General features: G+C 32.8%; 1 protein-coding gene across 2 annotated transcripts in view; it reads left to right on the top strand.

Annotated features, from left to right (window-relative positions):
* The window catches only part of LOC115874628 (insulin-like receptor), a 327,686-nt gene that overhangs the window by 303,811 nt on the left and 3,174 nt on the right, over positions 1–20,701 (top strand). The window contains exons 6-11 of one of the 2 annotated variants that reach the window (XM_030889842.1): positions 2,484–2,699; positions 5,408–5,558; positions 6,325–6,566; positions 8,821–10,005; positions 13,963–14,142; positions 19,918–20,075. In XM_030889842.1, coding sequence (XP_030745702.1) covers positions 2,484–2,699; positions 5,408–5,558; positions 6,325–6,566; positions 8,821–10,005; positions 13,963–14,142; positions 19,918–20,075 — 2,132 coding nt within the window. Of the gene's footprint in view, positions 1–2,483; positions 2,700–5,407; positions 5,559–6,324; positions 6,582–8,820; positions 10,006–13,962; positions 14,143–19,917; positions 20,076–20,701 lie in introns of both variants that reach the window. The other variant, XM_030889841.1, reaches the window with a different exon arrangement.

Below are 20,701 nucleotides of genomic sequence, written 5' to 3'. Positions count from 1 at the left end.
GCGCGGGCAACCAAACCCAGCCATTTTTAAAAGGATAGAAGATAGTTTAATCAATTTTTGGATCACTTTTCAAAAACCGCGTCAGAAGTATCAGAAAGAAGATGAGAGAAAATCAATATATTAATGTCCTCGATGCCGTAACACTAGATCCAACAACATCAAGTAGAGCTATTGAAATGCTGTTAGCGGCGGCGTGCGGAGACTGTACCAACTCTGTCTAGATAATAATGGGCAGCAGTCTGAACATTTAATGTAGTCTTTGTGTTTTTATTTTTTTTTATATTAACTGAGAAGCCCGATTGAAGTAACCTCTTGAGGTTATATTAAAATATGTTCTTTTGTTTCTGTCACACTTATTTTTTATTTGCTTCGTATTGTTCGATTTTATTTAATTGCTAATTCATGTATTCGGCAACGAGGACATTAATATATTGATTTTCTTCATCTTTTTTCTGATAATTTTTCGGACGCGGTTTTTGAAAAGATCCAAAATTGATTAAACTATTTTCTAACCTTTTAAAAATGGCTGGGTTTGGTTGCTCGCGCTCTGGATATCGCTCAAAATATAAATCAGCTGCCATTTGCATATGTTTGCTAGACTCAATATAACATTCTAACATATTATATTTCTCAAAATTTTCAAAATTACTCATTTTTTTATTATTTAAAATACACACACTTCAATCTGTTGAAATGAAATGTCCCGCATCCATCAAAAGTATGTTCCGATCACCATGACAACCGTTTACTTTGTTACTCGACACGGCCTACTATCTACTAGGTGGATATTTTAAGAAAAATTTGAAATGTTGAGGTTAATAGTGAAAATAAATATAGAGTGTTATATATTTTCGAGAAGCCCATGCCAAGCTGAATAAGAAAATTTAAAAATATAGAGGGGTTCTATTTAAAAAACATAATTATAGTTAATATCTCAAAAAATATTTTTTTCGAAAAAAAAGTCTGACTACGCCACTGCATTCTACACAGAAAAGTGCCTTTAGAATGTATAAGTCATTTTTCCGTGGTTGCTGAAATAAACAAACTATCGAACATCTTCAAAAAGTACAAAATTTGAGAATCCCCCTGTAGCTTCGAAACCGATCAAGATAGCCACGATCCGTTTGCGGCATTGTGATTTTTTCAAAAAAAGAACCCGAGACTGCAATATCAAAATTTGAATATTTCTCACGATTTCCTAAATACCCTATAGAAACAACCAAAATGGTCCACCCTATACTTTAGATGGTCTATACTTACTTTGCTATAAATATTGCAATCTTAAATCATACAGGGTGTTCAAAATTCTACGCCAAACTTTCTAAAATATAAACTAATTTTTCTTAAAAAAACTGGAACACCCTGTATATTTTTTTTATTAGATGGAGAGTTAAAAAAATGAACATTTTTAATGGTTTTGCAGATACACGCAGTAAAGTAAGGATCAACAGTAAAATACGAGCGAAAAATCATTGGATGGCTTTGATAAAAATTTACTGTGGAAAATGCCATATGAAATATAAAACCACCAATATCTGCGAAAAAGTTAAACATTTTGAAATACTATTAATACTGTTAAAAAATTGTTCATTTTTAATTTTCCCATCTATTGAAAAATTAATATACAGAATGTTTCATTTATAAAAACGAAGAAAAATTGTTTTATATTTTAAAAAGTTTGGCGTGGAATTTGATAAATTCTGATTACCATAATTATAGAAGAGTAAGTTACATACCATCTAAAGTAAATACCTAATATAATTTTGATTTCATGTTTCAGTTCTTTTTTTTAATAATATTTTTATGAAAGGTTGAAAATATATATTTTTTATTTATTTATTAATAACTCTGAAAATATATTTACTCATATCTTAGGATTATGTAAAGTGATCTGTAAGAAAGCCAAAAATGCAATAATATACAGGGTGTTCCATTTAAAAAAAATCATCACGATCAAATATTTTCCTGAAAGACATCCTAGTTCATACTTTAAGTTTACACTTAAACAAAATTCCCAAGTTTTTTATTCTAGGAGCCACAGATGCCAGACGCTCTATTGCCGAACCCGCTCTATTGCCCGAATTATATGTTACAGTTCAGTTTGAACTATACTATATACTACAAAATCAGAGATGTATACAATAGACCTCATAAAATGTGACTGAAATACAAGTTACAAGATACTACTAAGCAAAGTATTTGAGATATCAAATACAAGATATATTTTAGAAAAGGTATTTCTAATACTTTCTAAATACTTTTTGAATGAAATTTTTTTTGTATTTTATTTTGACCAAAGAAACTGTTAGAAATTATTTGGAAAAAATCGAAATAAAATTGAAAATTCTACACCCTGAATCTCCGAAAAGAAGTACATAATAATATTTTAGTACATACATTTACCTATGTTTATCTGGAGAATATGCTGCCGAAGTTTCCCGAATACAATTCGGACCGCCCTGTATATGTTATTCCTCTTTCAGATCAATACAATATGACGGCGGATAATGACGTTTGCACAGCAAGCAACTGGATTACGTTTATTACGTTTAATAGTTCTGCCCAGTTAATAAACTTGACTGCATTTACTACTTACTATTACTACATCCAAATCTACGTTCAAGACAAGAAGAGTGAGACTAAAGTGGAAACGTTTCAAACTTTGGCCGATGATCCTGAAGCAGTCAAGGACTTTATTGGTAAGTCTCAGATTTTTATACTTATCCCGTGATATTATTCTTAATTATACAGGGTGTCCCAATATTTCGTGGATATACAGGGTCCGGCAATAGTGCGTCGAGTATCTGTAGCTACTAGAATAAAAAAACTTGGGAATTTTGTTTAAGTGTAAATCTAAAGTATGTACTAGGATGTATTTCAGAAAAATATTTTAACTTCTATAGGGTAGCTCAAAAAATTGTGAGTCCATATTGGGATGATTTTTTTAAATGGAACACCCTATATATTATTGCATTTTCGGCTTTCTTTCAGATCACTTTACATAATCTTAAGATACGAGTAAATATAATTCGATAGTATCAGAGATATTAATAAATAAATAAAAAAATATGTGTTTTTCAACCTTTCTTAAAAAAATTATTACAAATACAAGAACTGTCCTTAAATCAAAACTATATTAGGTATTTACTTTCTTTGCTATAAATATCATAATCTTATTAGATCATGCTGGGTGTTCAAAATTCTACGCCAAACTTTCTAAAATATAAAATAATCTCTTTCTATAAAATAATTTCTTCTAAAATCTAGTTTTTTTTAAATTATGAACATCCTGTATATTATTTTTTTGTTAGATGGAAAATTAAAAAATGGACATTTGTTCTTGTATTTTTTATTTATTTATTAATATATCTGAAACTATCGAAATATATTTACTCATATCTTGGGATTATGTAAACCGATCTGAAAGGAAGCCAAAAATGCACTAATATACAGGGTGTTCCATTTAAAAAATCATCTCGATCCACTCACATTTTTTAAGCCACTCTGTAGAAGTTAAAATATTTTCCTGAAATGCATCCTTGTACATACTTTAGGTTTGCACTTAACCAAAATTCCCAAGTTTTTTTATTCTAGGAGCTACAGATGCCCGACGCACTATTGCCGGACCCTGTATTCTTCTTCTTTACGTGCCGTCTCTTTCATGGAGGTTGGCGGTCACATTGGCAAAATCTTCACGATTCTCGGCTTTCCTTATAAGTTCTTCAAAAGTTAGGTGAGTCCAGTTTCTGATGTTTCTCAACCAAGATAGTTTCTTCCTGCCGAGACCTCTCTTTCCTTCAATCTTACCCTTAACTATCAATTGTAAGACGTGGTATTTTTCGTTTCTCAATATATGCCCTAAGTATGATGTTATTCTTATTTTTATTATATTGAGCAATTCTCTTTCTCTGCCTATTCTGTTCTAGACTTCGGTATTTGTGATATGGGCTGTCCATGGAATTTTAAGCATTCTTCGATATATCCATGTTTCGAACGATTCGAGGCGATTCATCTCTTGAACTTTCAGTGTCCATGTTTCTGCTCCGTATAATAGGATTGACCAAACATAACACTTAACGAGCCTAGTTCTCAACTCTAGGTCCAATCTGGGGTTCTGGAAGACGTTCTTCATTTTTAAAAATGCATTTCTCGCCTGTATATTACTAGACCCTATATTACTTCCCTTTCATTACATTAAATAAAGCTTATAATATGCACATGTAGGTACTTAGTAGGTATTTGTTAATTTATTTAGGAAAATAAACAATTTTTGTGTCAGGAATCGGTCAAAACATAGTAAACATTTAGTGTAATTTTGCAATTAAAACTTAAATTTGCCTCTGCTTAAAGTACTTACTCGATTGTATTTTAGCCAAATCGCCAATATAATCTTGTCCTTACACAAAGTTTTTATTCTTGTATAGCCTAAAGAAGTGTCTAGCCCTAGCAGTCAACTATTAAGCTTAACCAATCAGGTTGCTTAGCGTGGTTATTTGGAAGGTGTTAATCATTGCCTGGAAACTTATATGGTGAAATTTTGATAAAATAATTTAGTACTCACTAAAAAACACGGTGTTAATTCATTTGTGTTTGTCAAAAACTCTAATGTGATTGGTCGGGCTTAATAGTTGCCTGCTAGGGCTAGACACAAGTACTGTATAACACGAAAACACTGGAGTTTAAATAAAACACTGCTTACTTGCCGACTATCGTATATTAACTGAACTCTTCTTTATGCATTACGTAAAGACAAACATTGTTTTTTTTACAACCATTCACAGTACATTTATTACATAATAGGAATCTCTGAACTATTGAACACTACGTCAGTAAATAAAAAAATCACAAAAAAGTCACAAAAGTATTAATTTTTGCGACGTGCTTGTCAACATAAAAAAGTCATTTTAACGCCTGGGCATAAAAGTGAAGCACTTTTACGCCTAAGCATAAAAGTACGAAAATCATACGAAAATGTATTATTAAACTGACATAAAGTGTCAAATGTAACGAGCGTAACCATAGTGTACTTATATAGTGCTTATATACAATTACATACAATGTATGGTAATAATTACAACTTAAAGTACGTTGGCATTTGCCTGGTTTTACATTGTTACCTGTTTAGTTTTAATTTCAAAATAATTGCATTTTTTTTAAATTACTTAAAATGGTCTTTTCCAAAATTGTTCAAATTTATCATGTGTATTCAGCATACTCAGACTTTTTAAAACCTATTTACAACTCCGCTGTAAAATTAACAGGGGAGCCAGTATCTGGACAGTTCAAAATTTGCGCGCGATTTCCTATTATAGATTATCTTATGCCATTTTTTGGTAATATTTTTTGTCAGAAAATCTAGTTTATAGTCATGCTTAATATTATCTGGTGCTTATGAAATACTTCCTAGCTCAAGCGATAGACCATCACTCCATAAGACTAATTTGGAAGGAGCCAGTGAAAACATACGGCCATTTAAGTAGTTACACTATCACCGTCTATAGAGAAGATGACGATCCAAATATAGCTCAGCTACGAGATTATTGCAAGTATTCCCATAGGTACGTTCATGATTACTACCATAGATAAAGGAAATAAATTTAGATTGGAAAGTCCGTCAAAATATATAATAATTGTTTTGGGTCGCGACCGTTGTACGCGATCTGGCGCTGCTATAGCGATTGCTAAGAACAACCGCCAAGCAATAACAGAAATAATTTTCTCTTGTAAAGTCAGAATCTTCAAAAATTATAAAATCTTTCAAAATTTCAACCGCCCTCATTGAAAAAATACCGAAAAGTGTTTAAAGCGTCCATTCTCAAAGTAATTATTGCTGCTATCTTGTTTTATTTAGTTTATTAAGTTAATTTAAATTTTACTTACCAACTCAAACCCGTGATAATTTTGAAAAAGTGGCATTAAAAACTAAAAAACTGTGTTGTGAACTGTGAACTGCAAATACCATAGTGGGTCGTGGCATAACGTCGGTTTCCATCAATGTTTCATATAGGTATTTCACATACATGTCCTTATATAAAATAAAGTTTCTTGTATGCAACACACTGTATTTTATTTAAAAAATTAAAAGAATATAATAACAAATTTGAATAAACAATATTTAGCGACATAATTCCGGAAAAAGCCGAACCGATCCGAAATTATCAAAAGCTTTGGGTCGCGACCGTTGCAAGAATAGCGCCATATAGTGTTTACATTATGCTTGTGGGCACTCTCCAATCTAAACTTGAAAACGTTTTGCGATTACAATACGCACATTCCGCCACAGCCTATCGGAACAACAATAAATAAATAAAAAAATTATTTCAGCAACAAGGGGGCAGAAGTAGATCAGTCTGACGACGAAGTAGTTACGGAGAAACCAATCCACGACCCCAAAATTCACTCTAACAACACCGAAACTGTCATGGACGCGACTTGTCAACCCGAGGAAGAAGTCAACATTCGGCTACAGAACGACATCTGGCTGAAACTGTGCGACAAAAACTCCCAATCCAAGTACGGCTTCGACGACTGCAAAAATTATTATTATGATCGCATCAACCACATAGGTATCAACTACATAGGTATCGAAAAATAACACTGTATAGTTTACCACAATTCACGAAAACGCTTTACTTTGAACTCCCAACGCATGTTTCGCTAACCTCGTTTAGATCATCAACAGATTATTAACACTAAACTATTGTCATTGATTGAAAAAATTGGGAAGATAGACAACCTAATAGGAAAGTTCGTCTCAAGACTGATTTGATTTCCTCTTACGTCTCAAGTACTGTACGGTGGAGCCTCTGCTCGTTCTGCGGCCAACGCATAAAACACTCATTTTCTCTATTTCGGCTAGTGAAGCTAAGACATATCGAAGACGGTGTGGAACTGAAAGCGACAGTGTTGCCATATTGAAATGTGTAATATCTATGATACACTTTTTTTTTATATATAATATCTTTTTTTACGAAAATATCTTTGAATGAAAAATCCGCGTTTCTGTATTGAAAATTAATTCGTGTTAAATATAGAATAAAAAACAAAAATAAAAATTCTTTTATAGATACTAAATATTTCATTTGATCGAAAAAAGTTGTTTAGTTGGCTTGGAAATGGCGTGTATTGACATTTACCATAATATTTTACATAATATGAAATAACAGCCATCTTCATTTACAAGCCCACTCTGACGCCGTTCTTTGTTTAATCATATTATATTAAATTGTTTAATGATGGAAAATCCGTATTATCAACGTACTGTACCCAAAATCCGTAAATCTACGGATTAATTCGTAGTTCTGGCAACACTGTCTCCCGCAATCACCCGCTCTGTAGCAGAACTACGGTACAATATTCTTTATTCGCTGCGCTGGAAATGACTATCAGCGCGCAGCGGCGCAGAGCTAAACTAAATCACGGACGTTAACGCCAGCTATATTTCGGACATGTTTTGTGCCACGAAATCGCCCATAAGGTTGCGCATCTTCTTATTTCTTCAATCAACCCTATTATATTCACTTCAATTGAACATTTATGTAGGCACCCGGTTAGCATTGTTACCAAGTTTAACAAAACAAACGAGTCGGGAGAAAACTAATTGAGCGTAATAGTAAATTGGGTAACTAAAACAATAGGAACAGAGAACTTGGGGTAATGAGCCCATTAGCTCTGTTCATATTGTCTTTGCATTTTTATTCTCTTATTGCCTGTAATTTGAAACAAGTTTAGTTAATGTTAAGTTACTAACAATTATGCAATGATCTTTATCAAAAATATTCTGAGCAACACAATATGTACCGTATGATCGAAAAAAAAACGGCGTTCAGTTGGCTTGGAAATGACGATCGATGACATTTCCCATTTAATTTTACATATAAAATGACACCGATCTTCATTTCATAGCCACCGCTGACGCCGTTTTTATTCGATCATACGGTATTTGCTATGTGATTAATCTCAGTCTTAAATGAGTAATACGCTCATTGAATTAAGCTTCATTCAGAACCTCGCACTTAGTGGAATAAATTAGTGGTTTCAATTAGCGTAGAAGTTTGTTCCTTTAATTTCAATGTAAGCATTCAAAACGTCAAATTTAGTGGTAGTTTTCATTTTCATTTTGAATTAGTAGAAAAAGTTATCAAACTTTTAACTTTTCCACTAATTATACTTCAAAATTTGTGAGGAATGTCATTTTGGCCTTTGATTATCTTCTGTCAAAAAAAATTGTGGTTCATAATCAAAAGTTCATTGTTTTATAAGCTAAATATTAAGCTTTCTCTATGGATACAACTGACTAACGCAAGCTGTTGACAGGATATTCTATTTATTTTAATTGTATTTTTTAAACATTGTGAATGATCGTAAACTAAAAAGTATAAAGTGTAATTGAAACCACTAATTTACTCCACTATTAATCTATCCAAACGTATTTCTGGTCACAATCTTTATATAATATATATACAGGCCGAATCTTAAATAAGTGCAAATATTTTAGGGGTAGCGGCGAAAATTTGGAATTTTTTGAAAAAAGATTTTTTGTTTATAGTTTTAAAAAACATAATTTCTTGATAATATCGCAACATAGGCAGTAGATTAAATTTACAAGAAATAAACACCAGAAAAGATTCAGTGGTTCTCAAAATTTAAACAAAAATCTTTTTTTTTTAATTTTCAAAATGAAATAACTCGGCTATTTTGGACTTATTTGAAAAACGACAAACAGAAAATATCTTTCTTTTGTCGAGATCTACCAGCCCTGAAAATATTTACACTTATTTAAGACTCACCCTGTATATAATGCTTCCTTTTTTAACATAGGTATTCCCGTACAAAAACGTTCGGGACTTCACATACAAACGCCCACCCACAAGAAAACCAGCCTAGACCACGAAAAACCGCGAGTTTTTACGGAAATAGTAGACGCCACCCGAACCACAACCATCGTCAAAAACCTACATCAATTCTCGATCTACGTCTTCTACATAATGGCCTGCAACCATCCGGTAAACGAACGAAACCTGTGCGGCCCGGTGGAACAGACCTTCGTAAGAACCAAAAAGAACCCCTCGGCTGACGTCATCCCCCAAAACAGCGTCAAGTCTCAGGTGCAGGAGTACGACGTGTCGATCAACTGGGCCGAACCGAAGGAACCAAACGCTTTAATCGTCTCCTACCACATCGTTTACTACAAGAAGGAACCGGAACATTCCAAACCGTCCAGGGCGTGCATTACTCGCGAAGAGTACAAAAAGGAGAGAGGTTATACTTTGAAGGGGATGCCTCCGGGAAGCTATTCTCTGAGGCTTCAACCAGTGTCTTTGGCCGGACCGGGAAATCTCACGAAAGCGTTTGATTTCGTGATCAAACCCCCAGACTCTCCCAGCAAATTCTGGTTAATTTTTCTAGTCAGTTTCTTTGTGCTGATCGGAATTTGCGGATTGTTGTTATTCCTAAGAATCAAATACATCAGATCTCGCGAAAGGGTCCAGCTAATAGCCAGCATCAACCCGGATTACGCAGGTCTGATCTACATCGAAGACGAATGGGAGACGAACCGTGATGATATCGAACTACGAAAAGAACTAGGTAAAGGAACGTTCGGAGTGGTTTACTATGGCCTGATCAAGTCCAAAAACATGCCCTGCGCTGTTAAAACGGTCACGGATAAAGCCACGGTGCAGGAGAGGATCAGTTTCCTGACCGAGGCTTCGATTATGAAGGAGTTCAGTCACGCGCATCACGTGATAAAGTTATTCGGGGTGGTTTCGAGGGATCAGCCGCCTTTGGTGGTGATGGAGCTGATGGAGAGGGGAGATCTGAAGGAGTATCTCAGAAGGCTCAGAGATTCGTCTCAGAATTTCACGTCTAACGAGATATACCGGATGGCGATAGAGATTGCGGACGGGTTGGCGTATTTAACGTCGAGAAAGTACGTGCATCGGGATTTGGCAGCGAGGAATTGTATGGTGGCTAATGATAGGACTGTCAAAATCGGAGACTTTGGTAAGATACATAATATACAGTATGTCTACGGATTGTCTTTACAAGAGGAAACATTTTTTTCTTATTAACATTTTGGGAAAAATGCATTCGTCATAATAATATTTGCTTATTCTAAAATAGTTAATATCGTTTATACATTTTCAAATTTCTAGACGGTTTTAGAGAAAATTAAAAAAACATGCAAATATACTTGAATTTTTAGTCCTAAAGTCCTAAAAATCAAAAAGCGTTTCTATGATAATGTTGCGGACCCGTGTGGACTCGGCCTAACCTAACTAACTAATATGACCCGCCCCCATATGACCTTAATATCGCATTAAAGAATAGACACCGTAATGTCATTCGAACGTTCGAGAACAATCGAGTTCCACTGGAATGGAGGAGTACATACGAGAACATTCTAAACCTTCTCTATGCACCTAATGATCTATGGACTATTCGAGAACTGTTTAGCTGTGGGTATACAAGCCGACGCGACGCCTGGGGCCTGAGGAGGACAGAAACAATCGGTCGACGTGTACAGTTACCGCGCTAAATTCAAAATAAATTCCTTTTAGATAAATAGTAAATAAGTTGTAAATAGTTCTTTAAGTTGTTTTATCGTTATTGTTTCGTTACTTAGTGTAAAATAAATTGTGTTTAAATAAATTGTGACTTTCTATCCACACGGAACCGACGAAAAACGTAACAATAATATAATTTTGATTTCATTCTTTGATAGATGGTGGTTATTATTAATTTTGATTAACGTCATATTTTTTGTTGTTAAAGTATCACATTCTCCGATAACTCATCCCTTCCGTAGCATTGAACTAAATAAATGTTGTGCTTCTTTAACATTTTATAACAAGCAAAAATATCGTCCTATTGCTGCCAAAAGTCACTAACATTTTTCCGAACCTGAAAATTCAATCACTAACTCTATTTTGAAGCGGAGAATCGATTGAAAAAGCCATTAACTACGATTTCTGGCTATTTATGTTGTATTTTAATACCGAATAGTTACTAACTATAACATTTTTATGCAATGCAATTCATCTTTAGACGCGTTTTTCTCGGAAGTAATAAAAAGTAAGTGAGTGACTTTTGGCAGCAATGGGACGATATGATGTTAATTAAAATTCTATCAATAATAATCTATCAAAGAATGAAATCGAAATGATATTATCATAGAAAGGCCTTTTGATTTTTAGGACTTTTTTTTTAAATGGAACCATATTTTCGTTAATTTTCTCTATTACGGTATGGAAATTTGGAAAAGTATAAACGGGATTGACCATCTCAGAACAAGCAAAAATTTTCACGAAGAATGTAATTTTCTCAAAATATCAATAATAAAAAAGTTTTTTCTCTTGTAATGACAATCCGGGGACATTCTGTATAATATAAATAGACATGCAAATTATAAATAGTATATTTATACTACTATTATTATATTACGGTTTGTCCATTTGGACAAACCGTAATATCTCTACCCCAGAAGTAAGTCACAAAACAACGGTTTTTCGAAAACCGAATTTCAAGTTCTTTTTTTATGTTATTTCCTAATTACTCGGTTATTTTTAAACCTATGATTGTAATATTTATAATATGGCTAACTTATTTTGAACTTAAATGAAATGTAAAACAGTTTTTTAAATAAATTATACCAATTATATAGATTTTTTGGAGTTTTGGAGTGACTCAAATATGCAAATTTTGGACTTTTGAACATAGTTTGCTTCTTAGACAAGGAAAGAGAGGGGACAGGTAACACGGCAGCTGAAAGTGAGGCAAGTTGTCACCACCCGAAATTCTCCAATGGCGTAGCATCAGAAATTAGCTTGTACCTACCTAGACGGTATATAATATTTATTAAAACGTAAACTAATATATCGTTCATTTTTGAGTAATGCATATACAATTTTGTATTTTATAGTCTCACCTTTATAATATTAGAATATCTAAGTCGATAATGCAAAATTTATTTAACAATCACAGTGGACTGATTATCAAGACAATTATTTATTTATTAACGTGTGTCTAATGTATAATTAAATAAAAAATAATGTAATAACATATGTTTTAAACGTGTATATACATATATATACTGTATGATCGAAAAAACGGCGTTTTGTTTGTTTGGAAATGACAATTTCACAAATGAATATTAAAAATGACATTATTCATTGAATCCGTAAGCAAGTGTGAAGGGAATTGACTAGATTCGTTATTATACCGTATAATCGAAAAAAAAACGACGTCCAGTTGGCTTGTAAATTACGATCGATGATATTCCCCATATAATTCTACATATAAAATGACATAAAAACTATACAAAACGACATCGAAAAAAGACGGCGTCAGCGATAGCTATGAAATGAAGATCGCTGTCATTTTATATGTAAAATTATATGGGGAATGTCGTCGATCGTCATTTACAAGCCAACTGGACGTCGTTTTTTTTCAACCATACGGTATAATAATAAATCTAGCCTTTCCCCTTCATACTTGCGTACGGATTCAATGAATAATGTAATTTTTAATATTTGTTACGTTCAATCATAAGAATATCCTAATTTTCCACAAAAAAATAAACAATTCTAGAAGCTTTGTGTTATTTTATTTATTTTTAAATTTTTATTAATTACTCACTGAGACTATTATTATACACCTAAATTAGCAAATTTTTTGAAAGAATATTTATAAAAATATATGTAGGAACAAGAAGCCCACCACAAGTTTGTCCACCCCGAGCAAATCTTGGCAGGTAAATTTAAGTTTTATATAACAACTATACATATAGATTTTTTATCACTAGAATTTTTAATTTTTTTTATAGTTTACAATTATTTTACATATTTGATAACAATACTTTATACATTTTTTTACATGTAAAATATATAAAAAAAAGTTTATTGCAGAAATTGTATTTCTCTGATTATAATTCCCTACGCCACTGGAGAAATCCATGCTGAGTAGCATTATTTATAGTTTCAAACATTAATTATAATAAAGGATATTGAAAATATTACTTGGAATTATTAAAAATAGTTTGGTTTGGATGTGGTACAAAACATATTAAAAGCATTTTACATATTTTTACTGCTATAATGAAAAAATGTACATTTTATGACCACATAACAAAAGTTGTGTACAGTACGTCTGCCCGTTCTGTAGCTACGGGGTAACCGTGAGAGGGGAAACGATATTCTCTCGATGTTTTTCGTAAAAAATTAGACGACGCGTCCCATCAATAAAAATTCGACAAATTTGCAAGTAGCCAATAAAATGAGTGGGCGGAGCGATTTGCGGTGACGTACTCGTCAAGTCGACGTATAAAATATATTGCTGTTTATTTAAATGTTTTTTGTCCGCATTCCTTTCATAGACACAGATCCAGCAGATGTACTGTATCGATTTTTACCTGTGAAATATAAAACCAGCCACTTTTTTCTCGCTTCGGCCTTTGCAGCCATACGCTGAACATCTCACCATACTAAACAATACAGTTTATAAATTTAAAACAAAACAGTTGTCACAAAAAACAGAAAAATTCTCTCGGTGTCACCTCGAAATCTTGTCACCAAAGTATGGCCGCCGATCGAATTTTGGCCTCACTAACCGATCACGGGAGAATATGCGTGTTAGCCGTCCCCTCTCTTTCCTTGTCTAAGGTTTACTTCTAGGGTACATAACAACTAAGTATCTAAAATATGTCAAGCCCTCATCATAGTTTTACATTTTTTAAATAAAATTAGAACGACACTGATAAACCGGAATTTAAGTCGGCCATATTTGAGGCCCATCGCGGTGTACCTAAGATTTTTGATATGCTCCTTCCTTAGTCTTCTTATTCAAAGGTCAAGCCAGATGTAAACATAAAATGCTATTGCAACTAAAAGAATTTCATCATTTTGATTGTTATTGACTATACAAAACATTTTTTCATGATAAGAATTTGTATATTGCAAACAGGAATGACCAGAGACATCTACGAAAACGACTACTACAAAAAGGGGACCAGAGGATTACTACCTGTCAGATGGATGGCCCCTGAAAGTTTAGCGGACGGTGTATTTACCTCGGATTCAGACATATGGAGTTATGGCATTGTCTTGTGGGAAATAGCCACACTTGCTGAACAACCTTATCAAGGTAAATTTAAATTTTTATTTTATGTGAGGCTATAACTCAGTAATTTTTCGAAAAAAAAACATATTATAACCCTAGATCATATAGGTATACTTACGTGGATAAGTAAATCACTTATTGAATCTGTCGCAAACATATCAACGACTTACATTTATCTTCTTTCTTTGTTGCACAGGCGGTGCTTCCACTCTGTCTATCCTTGTCGAGGACCTATCGTCCGCGCGCCAAATTTGAACAATAATTTTAAAAATTTAATTTGTAAAATGCTTATATTTGAACAAGATTTGAACAATAAATTGAATGTTTACTGTCACATAAATTAAATTATATAAAATATACATTTAGCCACTCCGTACGAATATCAATATTACAACAATTTTCGGAAAGAGATAACTTTCCGAAACGTTAAGCATTTTTTTTTGCTTTGTTAGGCAAATTTGTATTACCGTAAACATAACTTCTGACAAGCAGCGTCCGTTTAGGTTTAACGCAGATATGTTTACAAAAAATAATTACTTTATTTTCTAGATTTTCTTGCAGTGCAGTGGCGAAATACCCATACAGGATTTTTTTGGAAATATCAATATTCTTAGGAAATCTAACCAGAAAGTATGCATGTGGTTTAATATAAATGAAAAAACAACTGAATACTTTACTTGCCTATGAAAAGATAATTCGGGGACCTGTATATTAGAACTTTCACACAGTAAATACTTTCTGGTCATTTTTACGAGTATTTAGAAAGTGCAACGAAAAAAAATAGAAATATAATTGCACAAACTTAAAATTAACTTCTCACTGAACACACTTGCATCGTTGGTTATATAAAAGCGATCGATAAAGGAGTAATAATACTATTTTTAAAATTAAAAAAAAAACGCAAAAACAAGCGTCGTTACACAATGGAAATAAGATTATAACCTTTGATTATGACAAGATTATGACAATATGATGACAATGTAAAGGCCGCCTCAGACAAGCATGCTTTTCGTCCGTTTTGCTTGCACAGTCTTAAGTTGCTATGCAAGACGGTGTGTGTGAAGCATCAAGTCGTCCGTTTTGTTTATCGTGTACCGTCAATTGACTGGCTTGAACGCAATTAACCGCGGGTTGATTTTTCGTTCGCGTTCCAACTTGCTTGCGAAGAAAACGTTGAGTCTGATTGGTCTTCAGTCTTGCATTACGTCTTATTTAAAAAAAAATTAGAGGAAGTATTTGCATACCCAGAATATGCCCATCAAGGATTATATAGCTCAAATTTCCTTTAATGGTAGGCAATTATTTTTATCATTTTTTATCATTATATTACAATGCAAATTAACTTTTTAAGTGAAATATTAAATAGTTTACAATATGGTATATCACTAAAAATATATTACTTTTAGGTACAATTAGGGCCCGATACATTTCAAAAAGTAGAATATTATTTTATATTAAATGAGGTATTGTACCAACAATCAATTTATATTAATGCCGGAGATTAAAAAATAACAGAATAAATAGTTCTTTTTTTATATTACAAAAATAAACTATAGAATACAACAGTATTTAAAAAATTAAATAAAAAAGTTATGTCCCGGCCGAGAATTGAACTCCGCTCTCTCGCTTCCTAGACTCTTTACGCTCTGCTCCACAGTAGCTTGCTTAGCGATAGTTCAATGACGGTATATAAACAAAAAAAAACAGGTTTATAACAATATCTTGACGATTTGAACTGGCGCGCGGAGCGTGCTGACCAATAGCGCCTGTTATCACCTGTGACGTAGCGACCAACCTGCGCAATATCATACCTTGTATTCTTTGTACCATGCTCTAAATACCTAAAGTACTAAGTTAAGACGGAGTGTAAGACGGAGTGTATGAATGATTGCCAGCGGTCAGTGTTGCATTGCAACTTATGACTGTGCAAGCAAAACGGACGAAAAGCGTGCGTGTCTGAGGCGGCCTTAAAGTTGGTTTCTATAACAATGTATAATTTGTACTTTCTAAACCGTCTAAAATTGTGTTTATTTTGGAAATACGTGCAACTTTTAGCGCGCATGCGCAAAGTGAGGTTCTTGGAAAAGACAAACCTATTGAATGTTTCATAAGTGCAATAAAGAAGGTTTGAAAATGCATGTCGTGATGTTGGAGACATCGTTTTTAATGCTAATCATATGGCTTTTATGCATCCACGGAAGTAAGCTTAAAAAATTGCGCTTTTTATGCCATGGCCAACTATGGTTTCCATTTAAAAAAAACAATTACAAATGTTTGTGTCATATGTCCAAAATGACAGGACTTAGGAAAAAACAGAGAAACACCATCTCATTAAGGATATGATTATCTGCTACTTTTATCTGAAAAGTTTTTGTCTAAAATTGATTATAATGGAATTAGGAAGTATTTTTAAGTTAGCCGAAATTTGTATTTTTCGAAACTAAAAACTTTTTCAAAAAACTGAAAGACGCATATTTTATGTTCGTCCACACAAAACTGCAATTACGTATTTCCCCATTTAACCGACTCTCTAACTCCAGTAGTTTTCTCCAATACGAAATTCACCCTGTATACTGTTTTTCTGTACCTAACCCACTGCAGCGAGCAGTGGGATTTAAGAAGCAACATCTTCCCTCGCATAACTAAACAAATCTATTCAAATATTACTTATTCTAAAAATATTTTCTACCAAACAAAAATGTATTTCAGTTCTCTTTTAAAGTAATTCCGGTAGAAATCAATTGATGTCCCCGGATCCCTATAAAAGGATTTTCTAACGCTAAAAGCTTGGTCGTGGTTTTAAACTATTTCTGGAAATATAACAGAAAAGAGCTTCGGTCGTTAATCATGTAGTTTCCAGATATAGAAACCCACCGTGACTGGCTGACTGATTCGATTTGTTATAATTGTATCGGTGACATAGAAAATTGCACTTAGTTTCACTTTACTTCACTAACAAACAACTTTTTTTAATATTGTTTATTCTAAAAAAAGTTTTATATTTGTAGTGTTTCTCAGATAGTAAGATATCATTTTTTTTTTTATAAACTATAAGATATTTTTACATGGTAATAAAAAAAATTTATAGACATTCAGCCAATCGTTCAACGTCACGTCATATATTTTTTCGAAGTCTCTCAATCACTTGCCAACCCCTATATCATACCGGGTATTGCATCGTCGTTGGGAACATAGGAAATCCCATGCAAAATTTGAACTGTGCAGATATTGGCTCCCCTATGGATTTTATAGCGAAGTCGTAAATAGACTTTTTAAAGGTCTACATTTGGTAAACACACATGCCAAATTTGAACAATTTTGGACAAGCCGATTTTAGGTAATTTGAGAAAAACTTAATCGATTTTTAAATTAAAACTGAATAGGTAACAATCAAACACCAGTCAAAAACCGACATTCCTTAAGTTGTCAGCGTCATTTTCAAACGTAACTTAATTTTAATAAAATTTTAATATTCAGTACTATTAATAATTTATTGTTATGCACTTAGGTTATACACGTAAAGAAAAAGTTAACATGATAAAATACGTGGAAAATAGATTAGACAGTGTATCTGACATGTTTCGGTTAATTTTTCCTAAATATTAAAATTTTATTAAAATGAAATTACTTTTGACAATGACAAAATCATAGTTTGTAAACCTAAGGTACGTCAGTTTTTGACTGGTGTTTGATTGTTACCTGTTCGGTTTTAATATAAAAATCGATTAAGTTTTTCTCAAATTATCTAAAATCGGCTTGTCCAAAATTGTTCAAATTTGGCATGTGTGTTTACCAAATGTAGACCTTTAAAAAGACTATTTACGACACTTCGCTATAAAATCCATATGGGAGCCAATATCTGGACAGTTCAAATTTTGCATGAGATTTCCTATGTTCTCAACGACGAAGCAACACCCGGTATATACTTAATCTTAGTGGATAAATCAACGCCATAAGTTTAGCATTAAAAAATATGTTTGTCTCCAACATGACGACATGCCATTTTCAAAGCTTTTTTATTGCACTTATGAAACGTTTAATAGGTTTGTCTTTCTCGAGGAACTTACTTTGCGCATGCGCCTTAAAAGTTGCACGTATTTCCATAATAATCACTAATAAATCTAAATAATCAATTTTATACGGTTTAGAAAATACAAATTATACATTGTTATAGAACTCAATTTTTCATCATCATAATATATTGTCATAATCATATGTCATAATCTTATGAATCTTATCTTTGAATCTTATTTCCATTATGTAACGACGCGACGCTTGTTTCATAGGCTTGTTTTTTGCGTTTTTTATTTTATAGCCAATATAATTATATATTATATAGCCAAGGATGCAAATGTGTTCAGTGAGAAGTTAATTTTAAGTTTGTGTAATTAATGGTAATTATATTTCTATTTTTTTTTTCATTGGACTTTCTAAATACTCGTAAAAATGAATAGAAAGTGTTTAGTGTGTGAAAGTTCTAATATAAAGGTCCCCGAATTATCTTTTCCTAGGCAAGTAAAGTATTCAGTTGTTCTTTTATTTATATTAAGCCACATGCATACTTTCTGGTTAGATTTTCTAAGAATATTGATATTCGTACGGAGTGGCTAAATGTATTTTTATATGATTTAATTTTTGTGACAGTAAACATTCAATTTATTGTTCAAATATAAGCATGTTCAAATTTGGCTCGTGGACGATAGGGGTCCTCGACAAGGGTAGATGTTTGCGACAGTTTCCATAGTGATATACTTATTATGATCTACGTGCTAACCAGATAAAAGAGATTGGTGACGTCATTATGGCATTCCGTAAATTACTGCATATTCTTTTTAAACGGTGTTTACACTATGTTTACAATTTACCGTTTACATTGGGTGCAATAAAATACATGACATAATTTTGAGAATCTTTTGTGCCAACTTAAATAAAATGGCTATAACAACTGTTTCATTTATTTTTTTATTTTATCTTCAAGGTATCGTTGTGTATGTCTTATTAAAGGTTTCTAGATTTTGTAATTTGAGTCTGTATCTTAATTTATTATTATTTGTACCTATAACATGGATGGTAAAACAGAAACTATATTGTTTTAATTATAACATTTGATTTTATATTATATTATAATATTTTTGGCTGGTAGAAGCAAAAATTGCATGCTACGTGCAATCAAATTAGCGCGTGTTCTAATTCCATGCAATGCAATGAAAATTGCATCAGCTGATCGAAAAGTGTGAGGTGCGCATGCGTTCGGGCTACTAAAATTGCCATTGCACCGTATTGCACGTAGTGTAAACCAACCATTTCTACCTAACCTAACTACAAAGAGAGTATCCAAAAATGTGAGGGAGGCTACACCATAATTGGAAACGGTTGAATAAGCTGAGAATGATGATGATAATGTATATTTTGTGTAGTACAATGATGATGATAATGTATATTTTGTGTAGTACAATTATTAGATTTCTAGAAGATATGTATTTTTATTTTTATGTAATTCGCATCCTAAAATACTATTATAAATGAGAGAAATGTTATTATTTTCCAAAAATTAAATTAAAATACAACGCTGTTGAGAGGTAAACGTGTTTTTATATTAACATCAACAGTATAAATTTAATCCAAATAGACAATAGATAGGTTTTAATGTAAAATACTGTAAGTCGACATGCTGGTTACGGATAGGCTGTGGTTTGACCATAGTTTTCTTGAACATTGCTTTAGATGAAGCATACAATTATAATATAATATAAAATAAAACTGTTAAATAGTTATTTAACTAAAATACGTTTAATTTAGGTCTGGCAAACGAGCAAGTTCTCCAGTTTGTCATATCTGAAGGAACACTGGAAAGGCCGCCCGAATGTCCGAATCTACTCTGGGAAATCATGCACAGATGCTGGGAATGGACTCCGCGGGACAGGCCGACCTGCTTCGAAGTCGTGGACAGTCTCCAAGTAAGTGATTTTCGGCTGCACTTTCCACATAAGTCATTCATTATTTTTTTTTAAATCTAATTTATATAGGGTGATCCGAACTGTATTTCGGAAACTTCGGCAGCAAATTCTGCAGATTAAAATAAGTAAAAAAGTGCGTATAAATGTATGTCCTAAAATACTTAATTTTGGAGATACAGGGTGTACAAGTTTCATATTTATTTCGATTTTTTCTAAATAATTCATGAAATAACATGAATATTTGGATGAAAACTGGTGTCTGGGAGTTTTTTGACATGAGAAATTTGATTTTGATGTCAATATGACTCTTAATTGTAGAGGGCGCCACGTACAGGGTGGTCGAAATTGGTCTGTTTTAACAGAGAAAACCTATTTTCTGACTAGATAGAGCAAAACCGACATAGATGTCATGGGCTCAATTTCTGAGACACGTTTAATGGCGTAAACCGCCTGTTGATATTTTCACTGCCAACTGAGATACCGGGTCTTTTTGAATTTTTTACCATTTGGAAAATTGCCCATAACTTTTGTATTTCGAGGAATAATAAAATTCTGTAAAAACGTTCTTAAGGCACTTTTTTATGCACAATCCAGTGGCGTAGTCAGTTTTTTTCTATACTTGTTTT

This window comes from Sitophilus oryzae, unplaced genomic scaffold (assembly GCF_002938485.1).
Source record: "Sitophilus oryzae breed Bouriz unplaced genomic scaffold, Soryzae_2.0 scaffold_1297_pilon_pilon, whole genome shotgun sequence".
Classification (NCBI taxonomy): domain Eukaryota; kingdom Metazoa; phylum Arthropoda; class Insecta; order Coleoptera; family Curculionidae; genus Sitophilus; species Sitophilus oryzae.
This window is presented reverse-complemented; position numbering and strand designations above follow the sequence as displayed.